Here is a 22,628-nt window from a genome sequence, read left to right as displayed (position 1 = left end):
CGCTGGCAGAGTCGGGGTAAACGGACTGCACTGTGCGGCACAGCAGCCCCTAATGATCTTCCCTCTGTTTCAGCGGACTGAGGAAAGCCATTACCTCCCGCCACATTACCCTGCCATCCCTCACATGGTGGATGGCTCCTCTCTCCCATGAGCACCTTGCTCCAGTCATGGCTGGCAGTGCTCACCTCCTTACTGCCTCCACCTCCAGCCCGTCCACCCTCCTCCCTTTGAAACCCCCAGCTCTATACATCACATTTAACACTTTGACACTAACAGTCTATAATGTTTCTATTCTACAAAATCACTCTGCCAACTCCAGGATAGCAGAGAAGAGTGTGAGGAAAATAAATACCACTCTGAGCTGCCGGCAGTAAATTTTAAAGGAAAAGGAAAAAGTACAAAAAGAGCCTCTTATACACTCTTCACACAGGCTCTAAGAGGTCGCCTGGCTGCGGTAAAAGTGAGGGATAATTTCCATCGATGCTCATTACGGCTTATACTGACAGCAAAAGCTCACACATTACATGGGAGGCTGTCTATGCTGCATAAAGAAGTAGTATAACCATATTTTTAGAAAAGTCAACACGTTGCGAGCACTTTACTGCTCTATGAAAGAAACATTTCACATGCATTAAATTATTAAAATCAAAAAGTGGCATGAATAAATAAAACCTGCCTGAATAAGTGATGTGACAAGACAGACTTGAGGCATGACCTTTGAAAGTGCCTCTAAGTGTAAGCAGGCAGAAATAGTGGGATGCGTTTTTTAAAAACAGGGAATTTAACGACAGAAAGACGGGAAAACAGCAGAGATATAACAAAAAAAAACAAAAAAAAGAAGGCATAAATAAAACATGTCTGCGAGGATTAGTCTACTTAAAAAACAGAGAAGACACAATAAACACTGAAGCTCCCACACCTCGTGGCATTACAATTTGTTTCTTTTGTCTTCCTCTTTAATATAAGTGTTTACTTGAGCAAAATCCAATCATTTCATTCTCTCCGAGCGTATTTCAAGTATATAAACAAACATTTGCTCGACCTCGCCGGAGTATTCGTTTTAATGTATCGTCAGCAAACCCGGCTTTGAGAGGGCATTAATTTCAATTCTCTGATTTAAACACTCCAGTTTGTAGCAATCCTTCATCGCAGTACGCCACCAAGTCAACACGCACAATGGGCCTATTTTTCAATCTAATGGCAGAGCTGACTCACCATTAGTCGGAAAGGGGAAAAAAAAACTGCTTTTGCCTCTGAACAAGCCACTCAAAACGTAACCCCGCTTTTCAAAAAGAATTTGAATAATTAATTGCAAGTTAAAGCTGACATGAACCCAGAGAAACAGGCTGTAGACAGGAGCCAGGAAATATATTTTTTTGCCTCCAGGCCAGAAAGATGGAAAAGCTCGTCTTTGAGAGGAGTGTGTAATCTCCAGTGAGTCTAATGAAACAAAGTAAAAGATAACGCCACATTTCATCACATTGGAGACGAAGCGCTTCCTCTGGCTTGCCCTCGAGGTGTCAGGAATCCATAATCTGAGGAAATCAGTCTTTTTATGTAGTTGAGAAATCGCAAGCCCCCGTTTGACCCGACTCTCAAGACAGTTGATTTATGAGCAGATCGAGATTCCAGCCGAAAGCCCACTCCTCGCTTTCAAATGATTTATTTTGAAGAATTTTGAGGATTAACTGTCAGGGGGGGGAAAAAAACCCACCCTGGAAGAACCTAAAAGTGAACTGACGAAAAACAAGAAATCGGTGACACAAACTTGATTATTTGTCACAATCCCCACATTTTCAGAAGCTGCTTCTTCCCTGACTTGTCCTTGGACCATTCCTTTGCAGCGAGCTTGTCTTTATTATTTAATTAAGCCACTACGGCCGTTACATTAATAATTGAGTGTGAGAGGAGACCTAGGGCAGCCGCAGGCTCTGGCGCAGTGGGCTTCCTGGTGAGGAGTGTATTAAAAATGTGTGTGTTTATGTCCCCAGGGCGTCTGTCCTGGCTGCATAAAATTGAATTGGTTATATCTAATATATCATCCCCTAAGGGTGGCTGGGTGGGCGAGGAGGAGCAGGAGAGAGCTGGGATGGCCGCATCCTGCCAGCAGGGAATGAGTCTCCGAGATTCAGGGAGACGCATGAGGCTGTGACGTTAATGTCCCTCAGAATCAAATCGATGGCTGTCCGAATCTTCAATGAGCATGGCCTTAAGCTAGGAGGCAGAAGACAAGCCCACAACCAGATTAAACCCACTCGTTACTGCAGTCTTTGTTCACTTCTGGTGTCTGGTGATGCATTCTGTGCATCACTGAGGATGGGTGGAGGATTTTTTTTTTATGAAAACGGATTACAAGCGGATACCAAATGCATGCGGGAAAGAAAGAAAAAAAGCTTACGGCATTCATGGGGATGCTAAGAGGATGAATGTTGGTGACAATGTGAGAGTCTGAATGTAGAGGCAAGAAAAACATCACTCATGATCCCTCCTTTCACAGACTGACTGCAAATACACTCTCCCTCTCCATCTTTTCTCCACCTCTCTTCTTATCTGCTTTGCCCACCTCCCCCCACCACCACCGCCACTTCCATATCCTGCAAACTCTGTGCCTTTATCCACCCCTGCACCTTTAAGGCCTCCAGACTCCAGAGGAATGAGCGTTTTAACGCCACCATTAAGGTCAGGGCCTAAATTATTGATCTGTCACCTTTATCAGCATAACGGTCACGTAGCCGGTATCACAATCTAACCCCGCCGCCCTCGGCCAGCTCGCTGCAGCTCCCTCAATTAGAGAGTGATTCTCATTACAAAGGGAAACAGCCAAAGCCAGAGTGAATGAGAGAGCAAGGTAGAGGGGGGAGAAGAAGAAGAACAAGCAGGAGAATGAGAGAGGTCCATTTCAGATGATGAAAAAACGGGGGGACAGCAGGCATTCTTTACAGCCGCCCTCCTCCCTCCCTCCGCCTCCTCGTCCTCCTCCCTCCTTGAAGTCTCCCATCATCTCCCAAGACTAGACCCAAAGATGACAGGTCTTATCCTCACCAAAATGCAGGCGATAAGGCAGCTGTAAAAGAATAATAAAAGAATAATGCATGGAGGATGAAAGCGGAAGGCAGACAGAGGCAGAGAGGGGAAGCAGGCCAGGGAGGGCGCAGCAACATAAATAAAGATGCGGCACAGTTGGGCTGGATTTCCTAATGAATTCGGAAGGTCCTGGATCAATAACATCAGCACCCTGATGACACATCACAAATGCCAAAGGACTGCTGCGCTTTAAGCAGAGCTGCAGGAAAAACAGGCGTTTTTATTTTTTATTTTTTGTGTGTTTATTTTTTATTTTTTGGAGCAAAGATGCATCAAAACTCGTCTTTACTGTAGTGCATGTTTGTGCCGAGAGGAGCATCAGGAAGCAGGAAGCAGCTGCGATGCTTGGTAATGGGGATGATTTCCACCTAGGAGATGAGGTGATAGTGGCCATGCTATCACTGCGATTTGTTGGGGATGATGACGGATGGTTTCTTTGTCTTCATTCAGATTTATTTTCACAGCTGTCAAGAGGCAAAGAAAAAAGAAAAAAAAAAACACTGGCTATATCATTATCCTGTAGGAAGAGCCTGAACTCAGGCAACCCCGCACATCAAAACAGATTCTGCACTGCAGATGAATTAGTCAACATGTTTGAATGTGTTTTGGCACGGTCTCAGAGAAGAGGATCAAAGCAGACGTTGACTTGGGCCTCCAGAACGTGCCCTCTCTCCCCATTCACTCATTCACAATCATGGCCTAATGGCATTCCATTAACTTAATTGCCAACATAGCTAGTGTTCCATGTCTGAGAGCCATTCCCCATCCACTGAGCAAAAAATAAGAAAAGGAACCGAGGGATGAGAGGAGACGAAGCTAAAGGAAACTGTGGCCATCCCATACAACATTCTGTGGGTGTTCAAGCTGGATTCTCTTCCTCCTCGCTGCCTTTTCAGAGCTGCGGCGCTTAGCGGAGACCCCCTGGGAAGACTCTGGCATCTCAAGGAATGCGGTGCCAGTTTGTGTGTGTGTCTGTGTGTGGGTGTGTGAGGGCACATGTTTGTATGCAGCACAGATAGCGGGTGAAAGAGCAGAGCTTCCCTCGCATGTCGGTGGCTGCCTCGCCGTTCAAAGATTGAGCCCCGGCGCACGCTTCACACCAAACACAACCTGCCAGGCAAAATGAAATTCCCATTATTTCTAATTAATCCCTAATTAAAATATATTACTCCACAGATTCCGCAAATCTCTCTTAATATGCAAATGTGGCCAATTCAAGGATATTTACATATCATTAATTAAGCCAAGCGCATTCTCTTAGTCTAATGAGCTGTGGCCTGGGTCTGCCAAAGGAAACTAAACACTGGGCTCAGAAGTGAGTAAGCAGAGCCACGGGGGGACTTCTCTGTTGAGTCAGGACTATCATAATGCTGGGGTGAAGTAGACAACAACAGCTCTGCTCGGCTCACAGGAAAAATCCCCCCCTAAACACTTTGACATCATTTAAAGCTGCTATTGGCGAATTGCAGCTTGAGTGCTTCTGAAAGGGTGGCGCATTCCTCTCATTTTCAGAGCTCAAGCGGCTAAAAGCAGCAAGTATGACATGAAATTATTCGCCGGAGAGGTGTCTGATGTGGTATCGCCATCACCGGCATTTTTACTCTAAACGCCTCCACGATGGAGGTGCAGCAAGTTCACACCGAGCCTGCAGAAAAGACGCCTGCAACAAATATAGACGAGGTAAGCTGAGGGTAAGCCTTTCAGGGCCTTCGGATCATCTCAGTCCTCCCTGCTGGACTGTCACATATCACACCAGTTTGCTTCAACCTGTTACTTATGCAAACAACTGAAGGATCTCTTCTTAATGGCTAACAAAACAATTAAATGCTTGACTTTCAATGTCTTGCAGCAACAACTCTCCAGGTTTGGGGGAGCTTTATTTTTTATTTTTTGCTTTTAAGTCCTTGAATAGGGGAATTTTTAAGCTGAAAACCCTCCAGTGATGCATAGATGATCCTTTTGAAAAGGATAAGAGGGGGAGAAGCAATGACATGAAAATTATAACTAGAAAAAGCTGAAAAACCCTTAGACTAGAAGGGTTTTTCAAAAAAAAAAGTATGTCCTTAACCCTGTAAAGCCCACTATATAAAAGAAGACAGAAAATTCACACTTTTAGGAAGAAATATGTTTTTTAAACCCTTTGAGGAAATTCCTATAACAAATTTAGGAATATCATTTTTTTTAGAGATATAGATAGTATTAGTTATGATACGTTGGGTGATTTAGTACGTTTGTGCTCACAACAATGTTAGTTTAAGATGCAACAATATTGACAACAATATTAATGTGTCAAATCTGAGCCACACATTTTAGACATGATGTCACTGCATTATAGAGAATTAATTGGGAACAAATTTTGCATTCTTTTAATGCAGAAAGTAGTCATTAATAAAAATAGAACAACAATGAATGAGTGATTTTCACCCAAAAGAGTGAGCCCACCCCCACTTCCCATCAGTCATCTGTTTACAGTCTCTCCCGCTATAGCTGACAGCACCTTACATCCCCAACCTAACATTACAGGTGCAACAAAAATGGCGAGCCATGTTGGAGCTAAACAGTAAATATTAGAGATTGGAGCAGAGCGGGGAACCTGTGCCCTGCTGTTTGTAGTTTTGAAGTCACAACTACGAGCTTTTTCTGAGAGCTTTTAATTGTCTGCTCCAGATGCGCAACCATTTGAATAAAGACACACTCAGAAGTGCGGTTTCAAGCTTAATTTGTTTTAAATCTTTCTTCAAAAGCCACAAGAACATGTTAAAAGCCCCAAAAACCCAATTTACGTTAGCGGCTTTTTAAGGAAAGTTTTGATCATAATAATGAACCGGGAGTCCCAGAAGTACAAGCATCAAATGTGATATGAATAAAGGGTTACAGGCAAAAACAGAAAGAAAAGGTTTTTTGTGCTTATGGAGTTGTAGCATTTACATCAGCAAATGCTTCATAATTTAGTATGCTTGCATTTCCTTGCCTGGGTTAAATATTGCAGCGTTTTGCCTTTCAGGGTCACAATAATTGCTTTGAAACCTTTCGAGATGTTTAGGATGTACTTTTGGGGAAAAAATGCCAACATTTCACTAAAATGAGCATCATAAGCAACTGAGTTACAAGCTGATTCATTAAAGGATTTGGGAGCCTTTTGTTTTTAGCCTTTGTAGCACCAACCTCCTGCGTTCACACATTAAAGACCCACTCCAATGAAAATGGTGTTTTAACATGTTTTAGTGACATTCTTCTCATGAAGGAGAACATATATAAAGACATTTAGGATTAAAACTGTGTTTCTGAGTATGTCTTCATTCATATTGTTGTGAATCAGGAGCAGACGGAAAAAATGCTGTTCTGCTCCATTCTGATGCATCTACTTATATATGACTAGATCCATCTACGTCTTTGTCTTTCTCGTCTGAGCTGGAATCTGGCTGAAAGCTGTACGTCTGGATAGTTCCAATAATGCTTGGCATTTTTGGTTGCATCAGTAATGTTAGGTTGGGGTTGTGAGGGGCTGTAAAATAGCAGGAGAGAGTGTTCAAAAAGGCAGGCTCCCTCCTCGCCAACTCATTGGCAAATTTTTGGCAAACTCCTGCCGCTCTGCAGAAACTATATCCTAGAGCACGACACATGTTCTTGGATTTTGGCGAAAAACGGTATAATCATAAAGAAAAGACTGCTGGTAATGCTTTTACAAAAGATGAATGCAGTAAGACTTTAAAATCCAAATTTTGATGCCTAGCACTTAGGTAAATACAACATTAGTGAAAATACTGCAACAAATTGTGCCAAAAGTCAGATTTAGGATGTTTTTTAGCAGCTCTCTAACCATAAAAGTGCATATCCAAAGCAGCCGTGCCTGTTACTTAGCGTAGTATTGGGTGATTTGAAGGAGAGAACTGAAATTAGCCGAGGTGTGATGTAGTTTGCTCATCTCCTTGTTCTCCCCTTTTCCAGCTGCTTTAATTTGACACCTTGAACTCCCCCCCCCACACACCCCTACCCAGAGGGAAGAGGGCGGTTGGTTAACTAGATAGGGGAGTGCAAAGACACAGTGGAATTCATTAAGAACAGCACCCCCTCTTTCCCCTCAGCCTCCCTTCCACTGCTAATGACATCAGAGGTGAGCCGAGATCAGACCAGCCAAAGAGGAAAAAAAGGCAGAGGGGAGAGATGGAGCGGGGGAATTAGAAATATTTTACATCAGTATATTTTAAGTCGCAGCCAGTTCATAGCTCAGCTCACACAGGAGGTGTGCTTCGACTGAACAATCTCTCCCAGGCCTTATTTGCCTGTTTTTTTTTTCCTCTCCAAGTGTATTCCTGCATCCTTTTAACATTCACAGACGTTTCAAAAACTGCTATTTTGCTGCTGACAGTCCTAATGCACTATGATGGTATACCAACAACTGACTGCAGACCTTCAAAAACCCCATTTATGCCGCACTTTGTAGGTTGGATGGAGTGCAATCAGACCTTTTCAACATTGTGATTACCGCGCACTGGCACAGTAATCTCTGGCTGAGGAATTGGTTGGCTAATGGCAGTTTCACAACAGCCATCTATAGGGACCTTGCAGACAGGTAAAGTGGTAGTTGCAAGATATTGAAATGGCCAGTGCTGGTAGGGATGAAAAGCCTTTAAAATGCATTACAGATCTTTTTTTTTTCTTTTTTTTCTCACCAAGGCAGCAGCAGCAGCACCAGCAGCAGAAGAGAGTGTAAGATGAGCAGCTTTATCTTTGCAGAGGCTTAAAACATCAAACACCTCGCTTTTCCCTCGCAGCCACTGAAGCTTGATTTTAGAGCTGGAACAGAAAGTGACTGAGAGCCAAGAAAAGAAAAAAAAAAAGCTCTCGGAGAAAAGCTTAAAAATCCTCCCTGAAACTGTGTCCCAAGACCTTTCAAAAGCTCATTTCCCTTTATCTACCCATGACATTTTTCATGGCGTACTCTCTGGCAAACTATCCAAATCATAAATCCCATTCAAGCTTATTACAGGAGAACTTTTAAAGCTACCCTTCATTAATGTTAATGGTTTTTTTTAGTGGTGGCCAGTGATGGTTAGGACTACATGGCTGCTTTCCCAAGCTTGTTTAACAGCAGCAGACAGAGATGGATGCTTCTTGCAGTCTGATAGGCTCTCGGAGCCATCTATCACCTCCGAGGACCCACCCACAAAGCCAGCGTTCCATAACAAAAGAGCGGGCCAGGAAAGTTCCTGATTGACAGCTTTATGCGTGTGGTGACTAGTCAGACAGCAGAGAGGAGACACGGTATGTGTTTCTGGCCCTTGTGATGGCCCCTCTCTCCCAGAAAATGAGTTGTGAAGAACAGAAAAAAAATAACGAGAGAGTGGGGGAATCAATCAATATGCCGACACGTGAGACAAATGAGAGAATCAAACGCACAGGCACCAGAAATAAATAAATAAACATCCCTGATGCTGCTGAGGAGGTAAAACTAAAAAGGCTAATCAGGCAAATTAAGCTGCCCAGGTACCATAAAGTGGGAATGAAGAGCAGTGTTAAGGCATAAACAGTTATTATCACAAAGATTATTACCCTTACACCTCCAGACTCACTAATTAGCACAATAAACAGCCATACAGTAAAATGTATGGGCAAAGCACACCATAAACCTGCTCCAACATGTAGATACTGCAGATTGAGCCACTGGGGCTGCAGCCACTAAGATAAAAAAAACATTCAAATCTGTGATAACATGGAGTGGGGGGGCTTCTGTCACATGTGTAATGTTTTTTGTTTTGTTTTTCAGTCAGAGTGTGTATGTATGTTTGAAGCACAGACAAAAAGGGAGAAGAAGAGGGAGGACGCGTTCAGAAAAGACACACTAAATTTGGACAGTAAGTAGTATCACCCCGTCGGCGCGGTACACCGCACATTCGCAACGCCCCATTTAACCGCGCACGGCGTTTCCCTCTACTGCCTCCATTTGCATACTTCAGCGGGGCCCTGACGGATGAAGACGGATGGGGCAAAATCAACCTCACTGAAACAACTGTTTTATCAAGGTTAAACTATCCAAGAAGCTCTTAACCCCCGTGCCTTTATCACACTACAGCTCTTCCAATATCAATCTATCAATATGATCTTATCGGAGGGCGGGGTGGGTGAAGACGATCTTCGTAAACTCAAGTAATAGGAGCATAAAGGAATTTTATGTCTTCAGGGGAGGAGACTGTTAAACGTGGTGCTGAAGGACATGTCCAATAAAGCAGGCTGCAAGGTGGTGCCGGCGCAGGAAATAAAAAATAATAGGAGCAGGGGAGATGTCTGCCTTAAGGAGTAGAGCAGTAAGGTTGCTGGTTCAATTCTTAAGTAAGTAAAGTACACACCGGGCATGTGTGAATCTACGTACACTCCGGCCCCTGCAACTGGCATTTGTTTTAGAGTTCATTTTCAGGTTTAACGTACCATCAGTGCATTCATCAACTGCTTGAACACCAAACAGATGAACTTTGACCAATCAGCGACTTGGTAGTTACTTATGAGAAGCGTCCTTTCCAAGTCACAGAAGTGCCAACCGAATGAAAAGTGATCGTAAAGGAGAAATTAATAATTCTGGTTGGTGGTAACCCTAACCCGGAATTATATGACAAGTCTTTCATATATAAAGCTGTGATAGAAAAAGCCTGGAGCAAGATTTGGACTGCTTCAAATTTCGCCCCAAGCCTCGTTCAACTGTAGGTGGTGGACAACCACTAAGTGAACAGCAAAAAAACAAAAGAAGAAGAAGCCCCTCCGTGGTGCTACCCGCTTGTCTGGTTTGAACACCGTATGCTGAAAGTGTGTTCATGAAATCGTGTATTGCAGGGTTTCGAACACGCAACACATACCTGATGTGCACGTGTTACATGTTCAAGAATGCCTTTTAGGATATGGTGTACACACACTGTACGGTTTCTGCCCGACGCAAGGGCACAGACCTACAGTCAGAAGAGGTTGGTGCAAAATGTTGAAGAGGTGAAAATGTCACAAATTTTGCTCTAGGCTTTTTATTTTTGCAGCTCTATTCTGATACATAAAAAAACTTGGTGTCATAGAATTTTGGCCAAAAACAAAATGCAATTATTGATTTCTTCTTCATGATTGATTTTTAAAGTTGGCAATTCTGTGTTTTGAAAAGGACGCCACCCATGCGTTACTACCAAAGCCGACCGAGGCCCTGGTTAAAAACTTTCAGTGCGCGTTCAAGGGCCTGGAAACGGAATTAAAAATGTGCGTAGCGATGCATGAATGTAAGGATTTTAAATGCAGAAGCCCAAAAAGCCCATATGCGTGCATTAAACATAAACTTTTCACTGGAAGCAGTCGCTCAAACGCACGTTTCCAAGCCTGGTGTGAACGCAGCATTAGAGTTGCCTGATTATGAAACTTTTCCTAAACACCAACGATTCCCAGGAGAGCGCTCCATTCCAGGGAAGCTGGATGGATGGTTCCTTCATTTCCTTTGCTTTTCTTCTGAAAAGTAACACACACACGCACGTCTTGAAATAATAATCGCTCGTGTGCTTCATGTAAAACGACAGTTCTCGTCCTGCGAGGTTAAACTTGCCTCCCTATTTTGGGAACAATGATATGTAGCCGTTTTTGAACAGAGCCCGTTTGTGTTCCTCAGATAACCACATGCTTGTCTTTATGAGCAGACATGCACACATAAAGTGATTTCCTGGGGAATTTCCGTCAACAGCAGACACTTCACAGACGAAAAGACAATCAAAGACGAAAATGCCAATAATAAATAAAGTGAAGAGAGCGGCTTCCTCCAGTATCCTTTCCTGGAAATAAGGTATTTGTATCTTTGGGCCATCTCGATGTAACACACACAGCAAGGCTAAAATAAAAGGTAATGCAACACATCGTTTCCTGTGAATTAGTCAGATGTAAAATGAGAGTTTTGCTGTTACTACACTGACCGGTTTGTATTTCTTACATGGCAACAGCACTTGCTGGAAAAAAAACCAAAAACAACGTAAATCAGTGTTGAAACATGTAACTAAGATTACGTCTGCTTCTATTCAACTCTTCTTTTACGAGACATCGCTGCTGATGTAATTACAAACCCATACACAAAAAGTGCAAATTGCTGACAGCACACACACACAAGCCCACGTGAGTCCACAAATCATAAGAGCAAACTACCTCCCCTTCTTACTTTTGATCTTTGAAGGGTAAAAACGCCGTTAGGAGTGGCTTGGTAATAAATGAACAGAAGTATATAATTTGCTGATTATGCTCAAGTAGAAAAAGAAAATGACAGCAATTAACATAATTTCAGTAGGAGTTAACTGTCCAGAACTAACATCGCCAAAGGCAAGCTGGCAGACAGAAGGCACAGAGGAAATCCGCTGCTTTCCCTCCTTGGGTCGAGATGCAGACTTCTGCAGAACTGGGAAGCAGCGAGGAGGCATCGGCGGGTTATCAATCCTTGTTGCTTTTGCAGGAAGAATTATTTACAGCAATATAACTGAGTTGTAGCTGGATTTTACATCAAAAATAAAGAGCCTGGTGTGGATATAAAGCCAGTCTTCCAAAAAATACCATTTCTAACACAAAATGTCAGCTCTTTCAAAATGGTTTCGAGAAGGATGTAACGATTCATTTTTATTCAATTCATATCATAATTAGTGGTTGCCGATACGATTCATAGTCCATATCGGTTCATTTAAAACAATATGATTTGCCGACCTAAAATCGATCCAGGACATCTTTAGCCAAAACTTCCACCAGTGTGACTCATAGATAATTACCTGGGTAGTGAACAGTGCAGGTGAAGTTTTCCAGATTCCTTGTACTTCTTGCATAAATTATCAAGTGTAAATTAAATATGTGTACAAACAAACAAGTAAACAGGAATTAATCACAAATCCATTTACATTTTAGCTTTATAAAGTTCAGTCCACTGGTGTTAAAATATCAAAATGATGCAAATGGAACATTATTAGAACATTCTACTGTCTGGTCACAGGTCTTTGCAAAATTCAAAGTGTCTCCGAACATTGGACTGGAATAACGGCTTGATCATAATTTGCTGACATCACATCTGTGTTGTCCGCTGTGACACTTTCAAATTTTTTTTTTGAAAATGTTATGTCTTAATCCATACGTTATTTTCCAATATCGATTATAATCGATTCATTTCATTTTGAAACAATTTTTTAATGGTATAACAACTTCCATGAGACAGATTGATCAGATTGGATTGTAGTAATATAAACCAATTCATCTATTAAATCGATTCATCATTACAGCCCTAAATTTCAATCATTTTTAAGTTGCAAACTTAATATAAGTAGAAACAACATATTATAGTCCATTAGCTTTCTAATAGTAGTTTATTGTTAGAAATCATTGTTTTTGAGGCCACAAACGCCACAAGTAGCAGACATGAGGGCACCTTTCTGCTCATCTTAACATTGCCAGGCAACCAGATCAAGCGTCGACCTCTGTTAACAGTCATGCTCTCACCCTAGTGTGCTAAATGCTACCTGTGGTGTCACATCTGCCCCAGAAAGGGATCCAAAACCGCAATCCACCGCCACTCCCCCCCTTGTTGCGACTCTAAGGGCTCAATGGAATTAGCAGCAACCATCCCAAGAGACACTCTGGCTTTTCTTTTTTTTTCCCTGTTGGTGCCCTCCAACAGCTTCTCTGCCACTGAAATAGCAGACACCACTCACAGGGTGAAAATAGCCAGACTGTTTGATTTTAAAGCCACAAAACAAGTCTTTGTGTGGCTAAATTTATCATCGCTCTCCACTGCAGCGTTTGTGTCTTTCTTTACAGTTCAATATCCCCTCTCCCCTTTTCTGCGTGTGTCAGTGCTGCTCTTTGTCTGCGCCTTTCCTTCCAGTGAAGGTGCCGAGGTTACCAAGGCTCATCTGTGGCCCCTTTGTCTCTCACGGCAACGGCAAGGTTTATTAACATAAATTAGAATAGCTCACCGAGAGAGTACCCGGTCTCTATGCGTTACCCACGGCAACCTCTCCTCCACTCAATCCACCTGAGCATGTGTGTGTGTGTGTGTTTGTGCATGCATTTGTGTGTGATACAAAGAAACCGGCGGATTGGGAGTGAGTAAGGGAACACACTCCCCTGCATCTAAATGTGAAGCGACTCTGAAATGAGGGAGACACATCCACACCCATCTCTCCCCTGTCCTGATTAAAATAAATGGTGCTATCTGCACTGCATGACTCACTACACCATGGCATTACTATCAGTAATTGAAACATCCAATCACTACCAAGCCATCAGCCTTACTGCTCTTCCCCATCTGACTCGGTGTCACCTGATTGAACAAGCGACTGTACTGCACGCAGTACAAGACATGAGCTTATGCAGAGGAAAGCTGCAGGAAGACAAGGAGATTTTTCCATGACATTTGTGCACGCACAAAGTGGCGTTAAATGTGTGTGTACCACTTGACATCCTAAGCAGATATCCAGCGAAAGTCGGCGGACTCATTGATTGGTGTTGATTCCATCTGGGCAGCGAGCAGCGACTGACAGAGGATCTAAGCCGCTGCGAAAGGCAACCATTAATCTTGGTCCTGTTTAAGCAGCATGTATTAATTTATGTCATTTTTACTAAGTCAGCCAGGGAAGAGTGCCTGCAATCTTATGTTTGACTGTTCATCGAAGTCAGGGGGGGTCTTTTGTACGACCCCAGCGGGCTGCCAACACGCCACTTACATCTTAGTGGCGGGGTGCCAGAAAACACACCTCCATCAAAGCGCCTAGGCCAATCTGAAAGCACAAGTTACTTTTTTTAGACATAAAAGGGCCATAACTCTCCATTCAAACGGTGACAAAGCCGCCGCCGAGCGCCAATAACCACAAAGACTTTACCTCTATAATAAAAGCCAGAGCCTAAACAGCAAAATTCAAAGCCGTTTGAACATATCCAGACTATAAACATCTCAATAATAAGATCTGCAGGTGTTTCAACTCCAAAACCGGGAGGATATATGCCTTTACCAGACGTTTTCTGCGGGCCAATTCAATGAGACCGCACAAAATCCAATCAAATCCAAACAGCACCAATAAGGAAAACAATGGCGGAGGCAATTGCAGCGGCAATAATGTCACCGGAGCTGTTTTGTAGATGCTAAAAGCTACTCTAGAGACAAACATCTGATAAAAAAGAAACTCCACTCCGCCATAGAGGAAATTTCCTCCCTAAAACAATTTTATATTCGATAAGTGGGAAGGCATTCTTAGTGTAATGGATCTAAATATGATCTCTGTCAGAAAACGAGGATCCAAGTCGTGTATAAAAGCCCAGAGTTCTGTGGCCAGTAGTGCTGCATCAGATCTTCAGACTGAAGAGCACAGCTGATAAAGTAACTTAATTCATAATCCTCTAAGTTAGGTGGGAAAAAAAACATTTGTCCTTCTATTACATTCTTTTAAATGTCAAAATATTTATGTTCAGAAATGCACACTTAGTTTCCTGGGGGGAAAAAAAAAGATAAATCACGTCTGCAAACATTTTAAGCTGTCAAGTAAAATACAAATGAATATTTTCGACAATCGCATAAAATAACACACTTTTCTTTCATTTTGCATCTTTCTTTGCAAACATGCACAGACTCACATCGCCACACAGAACATGTCCATTCTACAGCCAGATCTGCTATCACGGCTAATTACTGCTCCCACCTCAGATATACGGGGCTGTAATTACCCTCTTAAAACATGATTAACATGTCTCAATTAAGCCAGTCAACATTTGCATAATATATTAGCTGTCCTAATTGCAAGTGAGTTTACATCAGAGGACAGGGAACTGTAGAAATACTAGCTGTTGCATCTGAAGTGCTCTGATATTGCAGAGAGAATAAGGATATCAAAGTAGTTTCTGGGACTAAAAGGGGTTCCCAGGCTATTTTTATATCCTATAATTCAATTTAAAGGCAAAACTAAAGTTACAATCTGCACTTCCTACAGAAAAAAATATACAACAGGCTTCTTATTATTCACTTGGATGAACAACTCTGGTAAGAAGAGGAAGAGTTTCCTATAAACACACAAATCAAAGGCCGCTTTAGTCGGGAAAACTTCACCTCACCACTTTTGAAGTTATTTATTTGAGGTTATTTATGAGAGAACAGACACAGTCCTGTTTGGTCTTATTTCCGTGGAAACTAAAACATGGGAGAATAAACTGCTGCTTCTGCACTTCCAAGCCGGGGACAGATATAAAGTCTCCCAGCTCACACGGGGAAACCAAGGACATAGCCATTAGTTTCAGGACAGCGCCACATCGGAGACTAATGCCTCCATCTGTCACTGGAGATGAGAGGAGAGTAACAAAGAGAGGCAACACTAACCCCTGAACTCATCATGGACGACCATGTCAATTAAATACTGAAAAACAGCAGCATTGGGAGTCATAGTGACCAGTTGATCCACTGCTACTCATCAAGGACCGCCATCATTGTTTAATGTGGATGTTATAGGAAATGGTACAAATAGCTATTTGGCAATATAACGCCACACCTGTAAGGTTCTTTGAGAATTATTTGATTTAGCAACCAGCTATCTCATTTATTGCTTTTTCCCTCTCCTTTCTAACTTATAGCAAAAGGATTCTAATTTAAAAATTAAAAATAAATGCTTTAAAAACCCACACAAATCTTCTTTTGATATATTTTAAAAGCATTCCCATAGGTCTTTTAATTATGATTGTGCCGTTGTTAGCTAAAATCACAAACCTGTGTCGTTTAAAGCGGCAGGAGTTTTGTCTCAGAGTTGTAGGCGGGACTATTGGCACGGAGCAACCCCGCCCCCCTTCCCCTCCCCGTTGCTTAGAGCTCAGAGCAGGGAGCTTGTGGCCCAACCAGCGTATTTTTCACATCTTTTTAAATAGAATTTTTTGTGATTTTTTTTTCAGTGATTTGGTTAAGAAAATGACTCAGAAATGCGAATTCTGGTTTAATTTTCTTAGTTTATGTCCTCCATCATAGAAAAAAATGCGACAAGAACCTGCTAAAAACACCAAAAACACATTTCTCATTGGAATGGGTCTGATTTTAAGGAGCACTTTTGAAGTAAATGCTATTTCTTTAAGACAAAACGGGAAGTCGGTAAGAGCAGAACATTTTCCCAGCAGGAGTGGTGAAATGTCTGGAGGGAATTCTAGTTAGCAGGATGGACTGATTCAGCAGGTCTCCAGCTTTGATAAGTTCAAGCGTTGTAATGCATTATCCATCTGATTACATTAGTCATGCAGGAGCTCTCCATCTGACCCAATCCTGCATGGAAGTAATGCGAGGCTGCTGACACAGAGAGGCCTGACTAAACAGTCCCAAGCTTACAGATAGAGAGCCATGCCGAGGGAGGAAAGGGGGGGTTGGAGGTGGAGGGAGAGTAGGCCATGAAATTTGACACCCAGAAACACTGACTTGGTGTCTGGCTTCCCTTACTTAGTCAACCTGTACGTGCCAGCTTCCCTCGCCATTATGGTTCCACGCAAACAAAGACGCTCCCCAGTTCTCTTTGCAGGAAGTGAGGCAGGAAAGCAAAATTCAAAGTGTTGCAGGAACTCCGCGAACAATGATGGCAGCTTAAAAGAGGTGGGAGACTGGGGCAAACATTTCGCTGAAGTACAACCTCCGCTGCTTTCGCTAGTAACACAAGCCTTTGCCGTTGGTTTTCGCAGAAGCCAGTATGTGAACCTGAGCTTGTTTAAACTTGCTAAATACTCTAGCGCCGTGACATGGGAACGACCCCGGCACAAAAAAAACAGGCAGCGGGGTGGTGTGGGGTCATCAGTTAAGGCCTGCTCTGTCCGCTATTGGCATGTGCCTTGTTTGTCAGCTGCCTGCCAATGGACACCTCACTGCGGCAATGACCCATATTGCTGCTGTCAACACTCACACACCCTGATATACAAAGAACAAGAGGTGCACACTGCTTGCATGTGAATAACCACATGCAGTGAATGCTAAGTGACGTTATAATTTTTTTTTTTTAATGCTTCTCTCTTTTTTTTTGTAAAGAGGTTGTTCGAATTTGAATTCCTGCACTTGTCTGCTACTGCCTGCACCTCTCCTCAGACACATTCTGACTGCAACGATGTAAAAAGCAAGGAGAAGCGGATGCTTTATAAAGAATACAAAAAAGTCCTGACGAATTACAGGCTGTACTCCTCTAGCATACACCGCACTCAGCACATTTGGCTGTAAATGCCATGGTGAAGGTTTGAGTCATTTTCTCTGTCACTGCAGTGAAAGGATTTTCAGTCTCGTCTGCACAAACCCTCCTGAGCAGAGATGAGCCGCAGCCCAGCTCTTCACACACAGACAGGAGAAGAAGATACTTTCTCTTTATTTAGATATACATTTTTTTTTTAAAGCAAAAAATTTCTCCAGCAGGGAGAAATCATTCACCTCTTTTAAAATGTGTTCTGGGAGTTTACTGATTTAAGGTTTGCAGTTGGGGGGGGAAGAATAACAGAGAAAAAAGGCAAGCGGCGGTGAAACATGTTAATTTCCAAACTTGGTACTGAACAGAGGGGAGGACAATTTGCAGACTGAGGGGAGCCTCTTTCTTGTCAGAGGCTCTCTGTAATCCTGGTTGCCAAAAACGGTGGGAAGAGAGGAGAGGCAGGGGGGAAAAGCCAGGAAAAGGTCCAAGTCACTTTGTTCTTCTTTTTGGAAACGAACTCTGGTTGAACCCAAGGAGACGCCAGACAGTTTACAAAGGACCCTGCATTGCTCTTTCACTTTTCCAAGCACTGCAATTTAGAAACAGGGCCCCAACCTACTGCAGCTTCCTGTACTCGGGCTGCAGCCGGTGAAAATCTCAAGTGTCTACAAGTTCTTTCTCCTGTTTTTGGCCAAAACCTTTTCCAGAGTCTGACTCATGCGAAGGAAATGTCAGTGAAATACAATTCCTGTTATATTGAAGGCAACAATATCGCCTCCGTGCACCTCAGTCCTTGTGTTTATCCGTAGCCATTTCAGATGGCTGAGACGAGACGAGACAGCAGACAAAGTGGCAAGGCTCTCTCAATAACTGCACAGACAGCTTCAATGTTCTCAGATAAAGCAATATTGGATATTTTTGTTTTATTTCCTCCCTTGAAAAGCAGCAATCTGCCACAGCCCTCAGAGAATATTCACAGACTTTCATCACATGAGCCATGCTTCTTTTGATCTGCTGTCAAGTCAATAGAATTCACACATCCTTTTTCCTGATCTTGACCCAAACATAAACAGAAAATCCCTCTGACCTGCCTCTGCATGAAAAAGAGTTAAGCCATGGGTCTAAAAACCCAACAGATCTCCACACGTAAAAAAAAATATACATTATCCCGCATAGCTTTTGAAAATAATCACAGCCACATGTTTGTGCAGCAGCAAACCAGCTTTCCTCAGCAACACAAACCTGAAACACTGCCACCAATAAAAAAAAAAAACTCACCTGTTTTCTCCTTAATTTCACACAACACGTTGAAGAGAGCAGGTTTCATTCTGTGGCAGTTGAGTGCATGTTTCCTACACAGAGGACATAAAGAAATTCCACATCAGTTAAACACATGGAAACCAACAAATAGGTAAACAAAAACAAGTGGTGCCCTTTATCTAAAGTCACACATGATGCTTTTTTAAATTACAAAATGAAATAGCATGCTTTTGATTCAATTTATTCATTTCTTTCAATTATCTTGGTGATTTACGCAGTGAACACGTTGGAAAAGTTCATTTTTTTGCACAAAAATGTAACAGATGCATTGTTTTAAAAGATGTTTGATTGTTAATTTAATGGTATTTCTATAACTATAGAGGAGGACTTGCATGGTTTTATTATGGCGTGTCTTTTTTAACAAAGCAAAAGACTCCCAGTGGAAGAAGTGAGGTACCAAACAGCTCCGCATCCGAAACAGGTCGTTTCCCCCATCTGCGCAAATTACGCGCAAAGGCTTCTTTACAAGCCAAAGTGTGAACATAAAAGTTGTTACACATCTAAAATTAGAAGCGTGTCAAGTTTTTTAAGGTGTTTTTTGTTTCCCGCTTTCGCACAGCCACGGCACTTCAGAGGGCGTTAATGCTTTCATTTAGGCACTCAGTCAGGGCGCAAAGCGCTGTTCTGATCACCCGGCTGCATCCCCCCCAAAAAATGTGCAAGTGTGGATCCTCACCTCGCCTGCGCCTCGTCTAAGCTTTGGTCTGTGATGGTCATTATCTGCTGTAATATGTCTCCGATGTCCTGCTTTCTCCCCTCTCCGTCCGTCCCCGCCGTGCCATCCTGCATATGCTGCGCCAGGCCGGGGTGTCCGGCCATGCCTACCCCGTGAGAGTGCATCAGTCGAGGCTGCTCGTCCATCCTTGAACACGGTCCCAGCTGCCGCCCCTCCAACTTTTAGATTTTGATATCAAGAGGGGAGGGGGAAGAAGAAGAAGCGAAAATATCCTCGGAAATTCCTCTGGTTCCCCCGCGTCTGTCTCAGCCCCGACACTCCTCCTTTTCCTTGGTAAGCTTTTCTGGATTTGGGAGGAGGGACACCGACAGCCCCTCTCTATCTCTCTCGGTCTTTCTCCCCGCCAGCTGAGATGAAATCTGAGCTGAATCGCCGCTTTCGGCTCTGGCCACTCCTGTGCCGTACTGTATGGGAAGAAGAAAAACAGGATTGAACATTAAAGGCTCCTAATCTGATTAAAAGTGGAGCGCGTAGAGCTCCTCTTATGAAACCTCCGACATACTCGAGCTGGACGTGCCAAAACGCGCTCAAGACGCAACTTGCCTGGGAAGGATTTGGACACGAAGTAGCCACCAACTGTTATTGTTTCGCTTATGTCTGCTAACTGACTCATAATCAGAGTATGGATGGAAAAAAAGCCTCCGCCCCTAAAGCCACGATTGGAGAAGAAGGAGCGCGCAAGTCCCACCTCGATGATCCTCTCCCAAAACGTCAATCATCCTCCTGGGGAAGGTGGGACATAGTAATAAACATTAAGAGATGTGACCGGACCGGGTGGCAATGCAGTGATGGATAGAGAGTGAATATGTAGCCTAATAAATAATTGTGAGTGGCAGTGGAGCTCTGACCCAACAGGACAGCGTGGCGCAGCGGAAAAGACACTCTGTCAGCCGGTCTATATATTTTCCTGCTGAATATTTACATCCGTGTAATCAGTCAAAGGAATCATAAATCAGGAGGAATTTATTGAAAAATGCAGCAGTTTGTGGAAAGAATTTCATACATCTTGTGCTGGTGTGGGTTCATGACGCCACGGCAACAAATTCCACAAACAAAGATGAAGTTACAATCTGTGGATGCTCTCAAGAAAATTCCACTAATACTCAACTATCATAGGTCAAAGCCCACAAAAGAAGACTATTCCTTTTTCTTAAAAAAAATTCTACTAAAAAAGAAATATTTTAATGCCTTTTCCTGAATGCGCACAATGATCTAAAGTTCATTAACTTCAGTTTTCTATCTATCTATCTATCTATCTATCTATCTATCTATCTATCTATCTATCTATCTATCTATCTATCTATCTATCTATCTATCTATCTATCTATCTATCTATCTATCTATCTATCTATCTATCTATCTATCTATCTATCTATCTATCTATCTATCTATCTATCTATCTATCTATCTATCTATCTATCTATCTATCTATCTATCTATCTATCTATCTATCTATCTATCTATCTATCTATCTATCTATCTATCTGCTATGTATTCACTCTGTTGTCATTCTATAGGTGTTTTTTTAATCATTATGACAGAGTAGAGCAGTGGTTAAAATTAGCCCATACCGTTAGTCTTCCACCTCAGTTTCTATTTTTGTCATGCCTGAATGACCATTGATCCAAAAGTTACGAGGTTTGCAGGTTTCTTTGTCATGATTTGGTGTTAAATTTCGAAAACATTCTGTTTTTTTAAACAAATGTCATATTTTTAAATCTTTTTTTTACTTGTTGTGCCCTATGATTCTGAACCCTAAAACTTTAAGGTTTTGGGGTTTCCGTTTATGTTTTACAATTTTGGCTGGTTTGACTTGGGGGAGAAATTATGCAAAGGATTACTTTTAATGAGATTCAAAAGTACCTCAAATTTTTGTTCCACTTTCCAATGATGAACATCAAATTCAAGAATTACTTCTAGAAACACTTTTGCACAGACAAAACAGCTATTTCTGTATGTACAATCATCAACATAAAAAGGATGTGCAACTTGATTTGGTGATTGATGGCACAAAGACAATTATAAAAAATGTTTATAACCAATTTGCAGGGCAAAGTTATAGATCAAACAAAAGGTGAGTTTAGGGAATACACTTAGAACAAGCAATACAATATTTTATGTGTTACCACATTTGGGATACTATTAATCATGTGACATGTATAAATTGAATACTTAAACGTTAGTGTCAAGACAGGAAGAAGGTCCTGTTCTGGCTGCTTTTTTTGTTTTTATTTTTTTGTATTTACTTGACTTTCAAAAAAAGTTAGGTAATTTGGTATTGAACGGTTGGGAGTTATTGAAATGTGTTTTCTTAATCGTTAGTTTGTAGGTCAATTGGATGTTGTCTGTGCCAGTTTTTCAATAAAAGATTTTGCATACACATAAGCAAACAAATATAATGGCAGATACTATTTCCTTTTGTTTTTTTCAGGGTATATTGATCTTTTTTAAGATTCAGTTTTTGTGGATGCAATAGGGACAATATAAAAAAAACAAACATGAAAAAATTGGAAAAAATTTAAATGACAGCTGATTGGAAGATTGTTTGTTTAACTTATCAACTATCTAATGCATATCATGACTCCTAGCTCACTCCAAAAATAAAGCAGACATCACAAAAGTGTCTTGTAGGGAAAAAATTAATTGACTGTCAATTTTTTCTTTTACAAGTTGGAGTGATTTCTAGGAAGGGCAGATGCTTTTCCCACCATTCATCATTCCTCTTCTAATCCCTCTTGGGGTCACGGGGCTGCCGGAGCCAATCCCGGCCACTTGCAGGCGAAGGCTGGGTACACCCTGGACAGGTCGCCAGTCTGTCACAGGGCCACAATCACACACATGCACTCATTTTTTTTCCCCCACAATCATCAGCAGAAATCAACTTATGTATTCTTCTCTTCTTTTTTCCATTGAGCCCCGTGAGGGTCCACCATCAGTCAGCAAGACAAAGTGGTCTTGATTCAAATTTGCTTTATTCCTTTCTGTCCTTTTAACAAACATGAACAAATATTCTTTGTCCAAAAACTAATAAAAATAATAATTTGGGCCCAACAAGACGAAAAGTAACTGAATGAAAATAAGGCAAAAGAGACTAAAAAAGATCCAACCAACCCACCATCTGGTTAACACACCGGGAAAGCTTCCTAGCTATGGACAAGTCCATACCACACACAAAGTGTGGCATGGAAGCAACTAAACACACACTTTAACAGATTTTAATATAACTATGAATGAAAAAAATAAAAGAATTAAAAAAAATTACATTATTTAAAACTTCGACATAAAGTAAATAAATCAATTTAAAACAAACAAAATAATGTCCA

At 41.9% G+C, this 22,628-nt stretch overlaps 1 protein-coding gene across 6 annotated transcripts in view; it reads right to left on the bottom strand.

The window, feature by feature from the left end:
- The window catches only part of LOC101160104 (pre-B-cell leukemia transcription factor 1), a 52,500-nt gene extending 32,588 nt beyond the window's left edge, over positions 1-19,912 (bottom strand). For 5 of the 6 annotated variants that reach the window (XR_002875065.1, XM_023964994.1, XM_023964996.1 and 2 more), the window contains exons 1-3: positions 19,808-19,912; positions 19,246-19,709; positions 18,528-18,601 (exon numbers count right to left, since the gene is read on the bottom strand). Coding sequence is in view for 5 of the 6 variants with exons in the window: in XM_023964994.1 (XP_023820762.1) it covers positions 18,528-18,601; positions 19,246-19,430 (259 nt within the window). In the remaining variant the exon portion in view is untranslated. The remainder of the gene's footprint in view (positions 1-18,527; positions 18,602-19,245; positions 19,710-19,807) is intronic. The other variant, XM_023964995.1, reaches the window with a different exon arrangement.
- Between the last annotated feature and the right edge of the window lie 2,716 nt (positions 19,913-22,628).

Source organism: Oryzias latipes, chromosome 17 (assembly GCF_002234675.1).
Source record: "Oryzias latipes chromosome 17, ASM223467v1".
NCBI classification, from domain to species: Eukaryota; Metazoa; Chordata; class Actinopteri; order Beloniformes; family Adrianichthyidae; genus Oryzias; species Oryzias latipes.
This window is presented reverse-complemented; position numbering and strand designations above follow the sequence as displayed.